We start from the raw sequence: 13,279 nt of genomic DNA on the forward strand, positions 1-13,279 counted from the left end.
TTTAGATGGTCCTTTTTTCTTCTGGGGAATGAACAGTTCAACTAAAACAGAAAAGCCACACTGTGTTTTCTTTGGGTCACAGCTCAATAACCTCAGGAGCAACTTACTCTTTCTCCTTTGGGACCTGCGGGGCCATGGGGTCCCATAGGGCCATCTGTACCCTAAAAAAAAAGAGATAAAAATAAGATAATATGAGACATAGCCCAAGGGCCATAAGAAAAGCAGTTATAACTCATCCCGGACTTTTCCTGGGTGAATGATGCCTTGAACGCAAGTAAGATGACTCATCTGCTTTCAAAGAGCTCTATACTTGATTCTTTCAGGCCAGTGGTTTCCAAGAAACTCATGCAGAAAGGATGAGTTATGTAACTGCGTATTTCAACGAAAGGCACACACGAGAAGATGGAAGTTGGATTTAATTATATACCTCCTCCCTGACTTCACGGAACATCTTCAGGAGAGAAACGGAGTCGTTTTCCCCTCATACCACTTCCCCAAGTCCATTCTCCACCCACTGTCACCCCCACGCTCCTGGGCCACGAAGCTTTGTTTTCAGCTGGTTAAGAGGCTTGAACGGTCACACAAGTGGAAAAAAATATGAAATAACCGAGAACAATATTGAACTGCCCAAACCAAACTTCCTTCGGCTCTGCGGGGAGCAGCGGGGGGCTTAGAGGAAAGGAGTGATTCTCAGAGGCTCTGCTGCTGCTTATAAGACACAAACCCAGCAGCTGGCTGATTTAATGGTGTAATTGCCCCCTGGCCTCCTGGTGCAGGATTAGGATTTCTGTCTCAGACTGAATGGACATGGGAACACTAGGTCCAGTGAAAACAACGACTGCCTGAAGCAGGTTTTTAGAATTGAAGAGCTTGGAATTTCTTTTTGATTCTTAGACATGTAGCAAGGACTTCAAGTAATTTGCTCATTTTCAGGAAGACTGCGCTTATTTGCAAAGAATTTGTTCTAATATTTGCAAACATAGGAACTATTCCAGCATAGGTTTTTAACATAGTATTCCTATTATGTTCTAGTCTTCTTTTTTTCTCCTATCAGAGCTTTGTGATATGAAATCATTTAGGGCTTCAACCCATTCTGATGTTGGTGAATTCTCATCCTCTTATCTGATCTTTTTCTTACTGCCTGAACTCCCAAGTTCATCTTCAGAAGACTTCCAAATACTGATTATCTATGGCTGATATTTAAGAGATGGAGCTGTTAAGAACCAAAGAGACAAAATGACAGAAGACAGACAGGTCTTTCGATGAACAGAGATCTGAAAGTTAGTGTCAAGGTAGAACTTATCTTTTTAATATGGACAGAAACATAAAAGAAAGAGCAAATTCAAATAAATTCACATTATTTTGATCCCTTCAGAGGAGCTTGCTCATGGAACTATAGGAAATGTCCATTAGCTCTGGAAAAAATTTGTCTGGGATTCTAAGATAGTGAGGCTAATCAGACTGGTCATTCCTGCCACCTAGCAAGTTCTCCAGCCCGGAACTTGGGCTTCCGAAGGATGTCCTGCAGTTTAGGTTGTGAGTCAATCAGAGCTGCAGCCTCTGTTCTGCCCACCTTTCCCTTTTGTACCACATCTTTGTACACCTTCTCCTTTCACTCCAGTCTTATGTCCCCCTCATCACGTGATGGGAGTACATGGGGCAAAAGAGTCTGTCCCAAAGCACAAATTCATAGCCACAAAACATGTTGGAGCAAGATGAGGTACTGACTCACCCGGGATCCTGGCTTTCCGTCTAAGCCAGATGCTCCCTGTGTATTTGGTTGGTAGCAGGGTTGGTGGGTATGACACGAAGGACAAGAACAGAGATTAGTATGAGGTACTGATGAACAAATGTAACGCTTCAAACAACATCATACACAGTCACGGGGTTCTGGGATGAATATCACATCGCTACAAATTGTTAGTTTAAAAAAAAGAAACAAAACACGTGACAATAAACACCCCACAGATGATGGCATTTTAATGACATTTCCATTCGACAAATTCTTGTTTAGAAATCAAGATAATGAGGTTTATAAAGCGGGCTTTAAAGTAGTTACTGGTAACATTCACAGACTGCTAATTTCCATATGATACACATTTTCTAAAAAGTGTACTGTTGACAATAAACTTCTTTAGGTTTTGAAAAAAACATAATGGCCGATATTTTAAGAAAGGGCTCATTATAATAATCAATCAAAGTTAGCATTTCAGAGGAGAAGAAAAAGGCTCTAGTTTTTCTTGTTAAAACAGCACTTATGAATAACAACTGCAGAATTTCACCATGCCAAAATGACTGTGGATTTTACATGAACAATTCTCATTGTTTTCTGGGTTTTCTTACTGTGTTCACATTAGTTACCACTAGAGGGACTTCTAGGAATAGGAAAAAGCAGGAAAAAAATATCACGAGTCGAAACAATAAATAACTGTCACAAACAAAATTGTTCCTCGATTCACTTCAAACAATCATTGCATCAAAGTCTGAAGGGGAGATGCTTTAAAAATATAATGTTATTCTCAGGCAATGCATGCCTTTTTTTTTTTTTTTTTTTACCTTGAACTCCAAGCTATGCATAGTGTATGATTAAAATATGACATTTTCAATGCTTGTTTCAAGAATAAGCACAATTACTTCTTTGAATATGTCTTTTGTATCTCAAAACTCAAATACTGATTTATAGTCCTTTAAAAATATTGATTAAATCAAGGAGTATTTAAGAAAGACGATACACTAGCCCTATAAATTCTCTTGGCAAGGTTGAAGAACTATGTTCCCATTTTATGCTTCAGATATAGTTAATAATAAAAAATGGAAGAAAAAATCTATTCCAGCTGCAAACTCTACCAATAACGCTATATATATATACTAGGATGTTTTTGGTTTTTTATTTTACAATTTCTTCTGTATAGTTCTATTATGAGTCAGACTGTAATTGCAAAATGCATCTTTAGTTAGCAATGATTAAAATTTTTAAAAATCTGTGTGGTGCTTAATGCTAACATATGTAGAGCCTTGACTAAATATTGCATAGAAATTATCACTAGCTCTAACTATGAAATTAGGGCAAACTTTAATGAAATCAGATTGAGGGTTTAATAAAACAGAAACCCAAACTTCCTTTTGCCTTTTGATACTTTGTTCAGAGTCACCATTGTTATAACATTTAAAAACAAATAGGGAGATGGTAAAATTTTGTACTGATAGTATAACATTATATTTGTTTGGAATGTGAATTAATGACTCACATATATTATAGAGGTATTGTGCCTCTAGTCCATGGTCTAATTGGTGTGATTTAACCTATACTCTAATACACGGTTTATATCATTCACTCATAAACGAGTACATATTGAGCATCTACTATGTGCCTGATCTATGTAAGGCACTGGCTACTGAGTAGAATACTTTAGAACTTAAAGTACCAACATTTTTTAATATGTTAAAATATGTGTATAAACTATTTTCTACCAATTTTATGTCTTATTTTAATAACGTAATTTATAATGTTCTTTACTGACTTTTATCTGCATTCACTGAATAGTCAGCATGCTAAAACCTTGAAACTAAAACCTCATATTTAACAATCATTTTTAAAAATCTCTTTTTAGTTATAGGAAGAAGACCGGCATAAAGTGCATACAAGATGAAAATTCCCTTTTCACTAAAAATAAAAATCTCAAAAAATAAAAAACAAAAAAATCTCAAAAAAAATCTCGAAACTACTGCAAAATACTTCTTCCATCCTGTCCACTGTTGCCAAAAGAACCAGGTAAGAGGGCATTTTCAAAACAAACAACACAAAACATTGAGACCATGATAGGATTGATTAATGTAAGGAGCCACGGCACTGACCTCACGCCATCAGCAATGGCCAATTGCATACCTGCCACCCAACAGAGGGCTACAATTTTTGGTATCAAAAGAGAAAAAAAACTGAGGGAGGATTCTGAACTGCACTAAATTATTAAAACATTTGGGAGAAATTAGGACATAATCAGCACAATGCTTTTTTTTAAGGGCAGGGTGATGGGAGAAGAATCATCCGTGTTTGAAGAGGAAGGTTGGCATGTATGTAATTGAATGACAGAACACTTAGAGCATCACTTGTCACGGGGTCTTCCTCTGACACAAGAGCAGGCATCAAACAAAACTGGGCTGAGCTCTGCTCTAATAGAATATGTTTTCCAGTCACAGAAATCTCACATGTAAGATAGTCACCGAGTAAACCAGAGTTGTTACTTAGGGTAGAAAGAAAAGTCTGAGATTTGCACTGAAATGGAAAGTTTTCTTTACTTACTGGAAGACCAAGGGGTCCTCTGTCACCCTTTTGACCTGGTTCACCCTTCAATCCTTTAACACCATTTAACCCTGGTTCACCCTAAATGCAAAAGCAAATGCCAATTTTGGTTGCTATCATGGGTGTTTCAACTGCGAAAGAAGAGAGCCAGTCTCTGAAATGGTTGCAGATTCCAGTTCTAGGTAACAGCAGAGTCAGGCTAGACTTGTCTTGCATCCATTCAAAATTCATTTCAGACATTTAAAAAAAATTAATAAACTGAAATTGACAAATAATATTCTAGGAAGCAAAACTCCTGAGCAAGTGTACTCTTTACAACTGAAATGCATATGACTGAGTTCTACAGTTTTCAGTTCTATATCAGAGAAACTGGTGTTATGCTACCTTGTTCTCACCAAGCAAATCAAAGACAGAGTGGAGGATGCTGAAGGAGGTTCAGTAGGAAAAACCCACTCTGCTGGAATGAAAAACTGGAATATGCAGGACAGTGTTATATACAGATATTTTAAGCCTTTAAGCATTTTGCCCTGGGGAATGAGCTAGAAATGTAGCAGCTGATGTTTGAAGTAGTGCCATTTAGTGAGTCCTCATTCACTGACATTGCCAAGTCAGATCCCTACATGGATTAATCCACAGAATAGACAACAAATAGCTAACCCCAGAAGAGAATATGAAGACCACAGTGCTTAAATGTAATTTTACTAACTGTATTTCTATCCAATGTTAAAATCAAGAAGGATGGAATTTAACCTCAGGTGACATTACAAAAGTCAAGGTAAGTGAGAAATTCTCTTGACTCTGATATTTAAAAACCTAAGAATACAGTACAACTATTTTCTATCAGAAGCAACATGTTAGGGGTAAGAGTTCTGACCTGTCCACTTTTCAACTTTTAAGTAAAGGCATTAATTTCATCACAAAAGTCTGGAAAGATTCGTGAAAGGAAGATGCAGTCTCGAATGCCCTATAGAGTCTCGCTGGGTAGGAGTGGGAGCGGGGAGAGAGTGTGCTTCTGTGGCAGGAGGAATTACTAACCTCGGCAGTATTTTCCCCATTTGTCTGACTGAGGGAAGTCAGTGTGATGTTTGTTAAACACAGAGTCCAGGGCCCCACTTAGCGTTGAACTTCCAAAGGGGTCACAACGTAATGAACACATTGGCATGACCTGGTGGGTTCTGGGGATTCTGAAGGCAGGATGTTTGCTGTGCTGCCACTATAGGAAGTCCAAATGTGCTGTGGTGGGTGAAGTGTGATCCTGGGAATGTCCCAGAGCTAAAGTCAATGTGAGGTTAAGGCCAAGGCTCAAGAGTCAGCTTTAGTTAACTGGTCTCAACTTGAGATTGATGGCTTTGCCTGTATGTGGACTTTCCACTAGAGGTCTTGTGATGATGAATAGGCAGGGCTGCCTTGCTAGGTCATGAAATTCTGTGGTGAGGAATCATACATTGACACAAGTGGGCATTAACTGAGAAGGTGAATTTATAAACAATCAAATGTAGTGGCAGAAAGACCAAATTCTAACTCTGGACCTAAGTTCCAGTCCCAGATCAGTCATTTAATTAGCAGTGTAACTCAGGGCAAATGATCTAAATTTCATGGGCCTATAGTTTATCATCTGTAAAATCAAGGAATGAGCACAGGTAACCTATAAGGTCTTTTCAACTTTATAATTTTCTGAAGTCTATGATTTAAGTGGTGCCTTGAAATCCAAGGAGAAGCCTAGAGTAGGAACTACTGATTTAGTCCAGAGTGGGGAAAAGAGACCCAGAGAGGTTTAGATAACTACCAAGACCACAAAGCTGATAGATGGGCTCTCTCTTCTGACCCCCAGAAAACAATGCCCTTACCCCAAACTATAATCCATACTTCTGAGACATTGTCACACACTGCTCTTACCAGAAGATAGGGTGTTCTATGAAGAGGCATGAACTCTTCCCATTCTTGAGTGAGTCACCTGCCTGACCCCAAAAATGAAACTTAGTTTTCTGGGGTCAGACCAATACTTCTACACTCCTAAAGTTGGGTGGGCCAGGGGAAGCCTAAGCTTTCTCATTTCTAGCTCTTGCATTTATGTGTTCTCCTACCCCTCACCATTTAAACGCACCAACTCTCTCCTGAGGAGCTTTCAAGAGTGCTTGAAGCTTCTCTCATGCATTTTTCCCCTTGAATTCTTAAATTCAGAACAAAGCATAAAATCACAAGATGCTAACAACTGACATTTATTGGGTGTTTATCGACAACTGCACCAGATATTTTGCTTAAGTATCTTATAAATATACCTCATTAAATTATCACAACACTAGGAGGTAAGTTGCCTAGTTGAGTAAGCAAAGGATCAGAGCAGGTAAATAGTCTGCCCAAGGTGACACAGCCTATCAGTGTCAAAGCTGAGATTAGAACATAGGTACTCATTACATACGCTCTCTAGAAGAAGGAACCTTTCTTTCAGGGCTCATTTTAATCTTCCAAAATGTCCTCTTGGTCTACACAAAAGCAGAGAACAGGTGCAAACCATCTTTACAACATAAACTGCACTAATTCTGACAAGGAGGGGTATTCTCTATTGTTTTCTTGTTAATCCAGAGTATAAAATACATGTAAGTGATGTAATCTTCTCTTCACTAGAGCACACCTGATCCACCCCACCCCATTCTAGACCAGTGATCTCTGGGGGAGCACAAAATTAAGATGTTGGATAGTCAAAGCATTTAGATGCAGTACTGTTATATGACAAACAAGGAGTATCAGTAACATCTGAATCTGCAACTAACGATACATAATAAGAAAGAGCATCTGGACTAGTCTGAGAATCTCATCAGATTCACTTCTAAATTGTTGATTTTGAGTATATTATGATTAGTAACTTAAGAAACTTACATAGTGTCATGGAAAAAGGCAAAATGAGGAATAATTCATCTCCAGGTGATAACACTTAAATTTGTTGTAAGTCATTCTGTGTTGTGAGATTTAAACATCTGGATACTTAAAGGCTTAAAGATTATCAACATTACTTGACAGATAAATAAGACAGGACAGACATGCTTCCGTCATGCTTCTCCATGATTAACAAAGAAACAGAAATCAAATAATCAAGGGATTTTTTTTGGATTACCTTTGGTCCAGGAAGTCCATGGGGTCCCTGAAAATGAAAAACACAGATTTTAATTAAGAATTGATTCACTATTTCCTAGCAGAAGTGATTATTGTATAGCATAACCAAAGAGATGTATAACAAGAATCCTCCTGTTTGAGCTATAGCTAGGAGCAAGCCAGTGGATGCTATCACCTAGTGAAAGTTCCTTCTAGCTCTTGGATTGTTCTGTAATTGGAAATTCACTAACAGCAATTCTTTCTGCTCAATACCTGTGAGAGGGAGGGAGAAATCTGCCAGGGTTATGTGGAAGAAAAAAATTTTTTTAAAATACTGTGACTATACTACCCCTATTTCTCAAATCCACATTTTTATAAAATCTAGGTGGAAAATGTGAAACATGTTATGAGTTTATATGGAATAGAGGTAGGTCTTAAAATACAGAAATTTGCCAAAGAAAAGTTCCAAACTTTAAGTATGGGTGAAGAGGAGACCTTTTACATTATTGAGTCCTCCAACCCAAGAGGAATCTAAAGGAAGAAGGAAATGAGGAGATGACAGTCAAGTTTGGAGCCCTGTTGCAATTTAATTAATTTAATTAATTTAATTTAAGACTAAGGAAAGTATTTTAATACAGGAGCACTATGCATTATTAGTTAGAATGCATTTGTTCTTACAAAGATGAATTCTTCAAGGCTCTTGTAATAGTTGTTTACCAGTGGAAAGAAGTTATAATGCATACATGAATCAGGGTTTTTCCCCTGTATTTTGTGGAAAATCTAACTATAGATAGAGACTAATTTCCAACCTAGATTAGCTTAAGATTATTATGGGTTGTTTTAAACTTTTCAAGTGATTTAAATGAACTCTTTGGAGAGAGGAGTATTTAAATACCCAACAGCGAAATCATACAACAGTACGAAAAAGTTTTTTACCAAACAATATACAGATAGTTGTTACATATGTCTGTATTGGAATAATATTTTCCCTTTAGGTAAGTGGCAGATAAGCATTTTCAGGAAATGGCTGTTACTTTATCAAGTAGTCTTATTTCAGTAATGGTGTAACATCCCTTTAAAGTGATTGATTTTATATGAACAGGATATAGCATTTTAAAATTTAATTTTCTAACTTAAAGTGGAGGGAGTATTAAAAAAAGCCCAAAGTATGCCATTTATTTAATTCTTAATGAATTGTTTAGTTTCAAGAAAATAAGTTTAATTATAACTTTTTTGTGGTATGAAATAGAAATGGCAGTTAGTAAGAAATAGATGATTGGGTCTACGGCTATGCTTTGTGGCTTAGATCATTTCAGTGACACTCTTTCGTAGAGCACAACAGGAGGAAAGAGTGACCCATGGTTTATTTAATCGGTATGATTGAAGACATGGGGTTTATTGAGACACCTTAGAGATGAATGTGACCTTAGAGGCTGCCTACCTTGTCTGAGTCCTGCCCCAGTCAAAGGCATTTGAAGCACTCGGCCTTCTACGTTCTAGCTTTAACACTGGTGCCATTGGGTGGACATTTTAAGAATGACACCAGTTTAATGGCTGCCTTCGGCACCTGACATGGGTTCTATGAGAGCATGGCCATTGACTCTATTGGTCACTGAGCTATACTCGTAGTAAACACTGGATCCACCAGAGTACCATAAGGATGAGAAGAAAAAGAAGCAACAAGACATGTCATCTGTGGAAGTGAGCTTCAATTTTTACCATATTATTTTATAAGTGTTCCTATCAAACATCTCATTAAAGGATTTCAACCAAAGTTGGTTAGACACATTCATTAATGGCTACAATTATTAATTTTGTTATGCTACTAATGGCCTAAACGGTGGTTGGTTAAGATGATTTTTTGATGTTCATACTGTAGGTTGGAGTAAAGCTTGTTAAATCTACCTTCAAGTCTCCTATCACAAAACTACTCTATCTCTTTTCAAGAGATGCGTTTGGGGGACTGAAAGACAGCACTATAATAAAGTCAGTATATCTCAAAGCACCTTGTATTTTCTGTCCATTCCAGAGAGTAGCACAAAATACAAACTGGCTGTTTTGAGGGATGGTGTTCTTGTTGTTTTCTAGTAGCATGCTTGTAAATAAATGATTACATTTTGTAGAGAAGAAAGGCTTACCATGGGGCCTGGTGGGCCATGGGGGCCTGGTGGGCCTGGTGGGCCTATGATCTGTATGTCCAAAACATAAACAAGGATTTGGTTACTTGATTTAGATAAGGCAGTTTGGCTTGAATCTTATGCTGGCGTTCTGCTAAGGCCATTAATAGCTGCAGTGGAAGAATACTAGAAGAAGTGATGCATTTGATTCTTTACCTTTAGAAATTCCTTCATGAGAATTAAAAAAAAAAAAAACACTTAAAAAAATACAGTTGTTTTACAAAAACCAGAATAAATTTAAAGTACATTAAAAGAGAAGAGAGCAACTGATTACCAAGAAATGCTATAATGCCACAACCACTATTAAACTCTCAAATTATTTCTCCGAGTAGCAACAGGGCTCTGGAGAAAAAAAAAAGTATGTTCTGTATTCACAAAGCTCTACCCAAAAGCATTATGGGAAAACCATTGATTTTCTCCTTATGATTAAAGAGTCCCCTAAAAAACTGCTTTTAACTCAGACCTCTGAGACAATTTGTCTCTCATTGTACAAGGCCGACAGACATATTCTCTACAGTTTGACAAACTAAGAGGTTCACGGTCTTTCTACTGTTGATAAGCCATCTGGCACAGGTCGAACTGGGTAAATAAAAGGTCTGTTTCAGAGTTCTTTAGGAACCATGGGAGTTCAGCTGCCATGGACTTACAGAAGGACCCTGAGGACCTGGCAATCCGGAGTCTCCTTTTTCTCCTTTCATTCCATTGGCACCCTACAAATAACCAGTAAGAGTTGAGATGGTAAAGTTGTTCCCAAAGTGTAAGACCCATCATTCTTTTGAAATTTTTATAACATAATACACATGATATATAAAAGAAGGATTTATCCCCTTGCATTTTAATCTCAAACAGCAAGCTTCTCCAAATCTCTAGGATTGTGGGTGATATGTGAAATAAAATATAAAGTAAATTAAAACTAGGGTAGGCTTGATTGGTTAAACTTATACATTGTTAAATATATCAGATTATAAATGTTCTATTTCTTATGATGGTGCTCACTTTAAATAGCAAAGTTCAGTCTTTTAACTTAGTTTTCATTGACATTTATTTATACACTTCCTTGCTTTAAAATAGATCTAGGGCAGTGCAGTTTTCTACATTTTTTTCTATTTTTCCTTCCAAATTCTCAGTAGAAATTATGGGGTAAAACCATAAAAACACCATTCCATTCACACAAAGAGAACACTTTTCAAGAGTAACTTGTTTTTAAATTGTTTTATATTTTTTAGTTTGTTAATTTTTTTATTATAGTTTATTTAAAAATGACCAGCTACCACCATTCTATGCATACCAAATTAAAGTGATCAACTATATTCATTTTACTATCTTCTGATGAAAATAATTCAGGAAAACATGAAGGTTTATTTTATAACTCATTTGGTTAGATGCTTTAAAACTTGTTTTAGTGGCCCAGTTGGAGTCATTTACCAACAATACCTCAAATATTTAAAAATAAAAATATTACATTTTTATGTAATATTAACCACTAGATGAGACTGCAGCTAATCATATAACTCTTTTTTGATTATTTAATTTATCTTAATATGAACACAACCTAAAAAGTATAAACATACCGGTAATCCAGGAAGTCCAATTCCTCCTTTTTCACCTGGCATACCTGGGTCCCCCACGTCTCCCTTTGAGCCTTTAAGTCCCTACAAATGATATGGTTTGCATGTAAGAATCATACTGACCCTTGATAATAACATTCTAGGGAAAACAGAATTCCAGATCAATTTTGTCAGTGGGTGGTCCCATGCTGAGATGATTCTGATTTTTACTATTAGGTAGAGTTATTTCTTATAGCAACCTTCCACATTGAATCAATACTATTTCCTCATGTAATGAGAGGGGTTAAGTTCTACTACGTAGGTCATTTAAGTATGAAAATCATGAATTTAGGTGTTAACATAGTTTCTCCTGATTCTATATTTTTACCTGGAAGCTAATTCGATACCACTGGTCCTGAAAACAATTTAAGGGATTAAATTCTCAGCAGGACAATATACATTTTGAACCAGGACTAACGTTATAGTAACAAAGGTTCCAATAAATTTCTCCCATCTCTATCCATACTTCCCTACCCCTCTTAAAAGCAGGCAGAAGTTCCAGTCACCATCAGTTTCAATGGTTCAATATAGAGAAAGGTAAATAATGTCGGCACCAATCATTAGGTGCCTAGTCATTAGGCACCAGTGCTCAATTAAGTTTAGAAACACTTCAACTTTTCCACAGTGTTATTTTATTCTCACGACATCCCTGTGAGGTGATCCATGAGGTTATTTTAATTCGTTTACAGTGAGAAAACAGATGTATTTTTTGAGTGCTAGCAAATCTGAATTTTGTAATAATAAGAATACTGAAGTTAATTTATATTGTTAAGCATTTTCATCCAAGGGTCTTCACTATCCTATGACCAGATGGCCCATTCTTGAGCAGGGATGATCATAGTTTTGATAGTCAGGGGCCCCTGGCTGCACAAACCTGTTCATCTTTTCCATACTACAAACTACTTAAGGACAGGAACACGTCTTTTCTTTACTTTTACCTATAGCACTTAGTTCAGAATCACTCGCTAGGTGGGTGGGTGGGTAGGTATCTGAATGGGCAGATGGATCCTACTGGTTAATCAGCTCCTGGTTGGTTTTAGGAAGCTAGTGATGGAGAGCAGCAGGGTAGCCAACCTCTGCTATTAGACTTAATAGCAGAAGAAGACCTTGTGAAGCTTATAGAAAAAAAAATCCAGCTATTGTATATGTAGGGACCATGTAGTATGTTACTCTGCATGTCAGATTAATTATTTTTAATGACTAACATTGGGAAAGGAATACAACTAGCTTTTCTTTGTATTCTCTTTGAGAGAGAGAGAGAGAAAGAGAGAGAGAGCATGAGTGGGAGAGGTACTGGGGGAGGGAGAGAGAATCCCAAGCAGACTCCCAAGCTGAGTGTAGAGCCCAATGCAGGGCTCTATCTTAGGACCCTTAGATTATGACCTGAGCTGAAACCAAGAGTTGGACATTTAACCAACTGTGCCACCCAGGTGCCCTAATACAACCAGATTTTTAAATTCTAATGTGATTTCTGATTAATAATAGCAAATCATCTAAAGTCTCTTAATTTTTAAATTATCACATTTATTTAATGTGACATTATAGGATTTCAACATTCAACTCTGATACTAAAATAACTCTTAAACTTAATTTCTTTTTTTTAATTTTATTATGTTATGTTAATCACCATACAGTACATCATCAGTCTTAATTTCTTATCTAATACTGTCTCCTGGGGAGCATATTTTGCCAACTATATGAAGAATCTTTTTGATTTCTTATGATCTTTTTTTTTAAGACTTTATTTATTTATTTAACAGAGAGAGACACAGTGAGAGAAGGAACACAAGCAGGGGGAGTGGGAGAGGGAGAAGCAGGCTTCCCACTGAGCAGGGAGCCCGATGCGGGGCTCGATCCAGGACCCTGGGATCATGACCCGAGCTGAAGGCAGACGCTTAACGACTGAGCCACCCAGGCGCCCCTGATCTTCTTGATTTTAGCCATTTCTTGGGTAAATAATGGAAGCCCATAAAACATCAAATATCTTGAAGCTAACCATTGTGATTTGACTCTGAATTCCCCATAGTGTCCACATTCTCCTAGTCAGATTCTTTTTGGGCAGAGGTAAACCACAACTTCTAGGCCAAATCCAGCCCAGGGATTAA

General features: G+C 37.2%; 1 protein-coding gene across 1 annotated transcript in view; it reads right to left on the reverse strand.

Annotated features, from left to right (window-relative positions):
- COL25A1 (collagen type XXV alpha 1 chain) overlaps nt 1-13,279 on the reverse strand; it is a 456,841-nt gene that overhangs the window by 14,489 nt on the left and 429,073 nt on the right. The window contains exons 27-32 of the mRNA XM_035030134.1: nt 11,139-11,219; nt 10,215-10,277; nt 9,529-9,579; nt 7,413-7,439; nt 1,733-1,768; nt 108-161 (exon numbers count right to left, since the gene is read on the reverse strand). Coding sequence (XP_034886025.1) covers nt 108-161; nt 1,733-1,768; nt 7,413-7,439; nt 9,529-9,579; nt 10,215-10,277; nt 11,139-11,219 — 312 coding nt within the window. The remainder of the gene's footprint in view (nt 1-107; nt 162-1,732; nt 1,769-7,412; nt 7,440-9,528; nt 9,580-10,214; nt 10,278-11,138; nt 11,220-13,279) is intronic.

Source organism: Mirounga leonina, unplaced genomic scaffold, assembly GCF_011800145.1.
Source record: "Mirounga leonina isolate KUSES-001 unplaced genomic scaffold, KU_Mleo_1.0 Mir_357, whole genome shotgun sequence".
Classification (NCBI taxonomy): Eukaryota; Metazoa; Chordata; class Mammalia; order Carnivora; family Phocidae; genus Mirounga; species Mirounga leonina.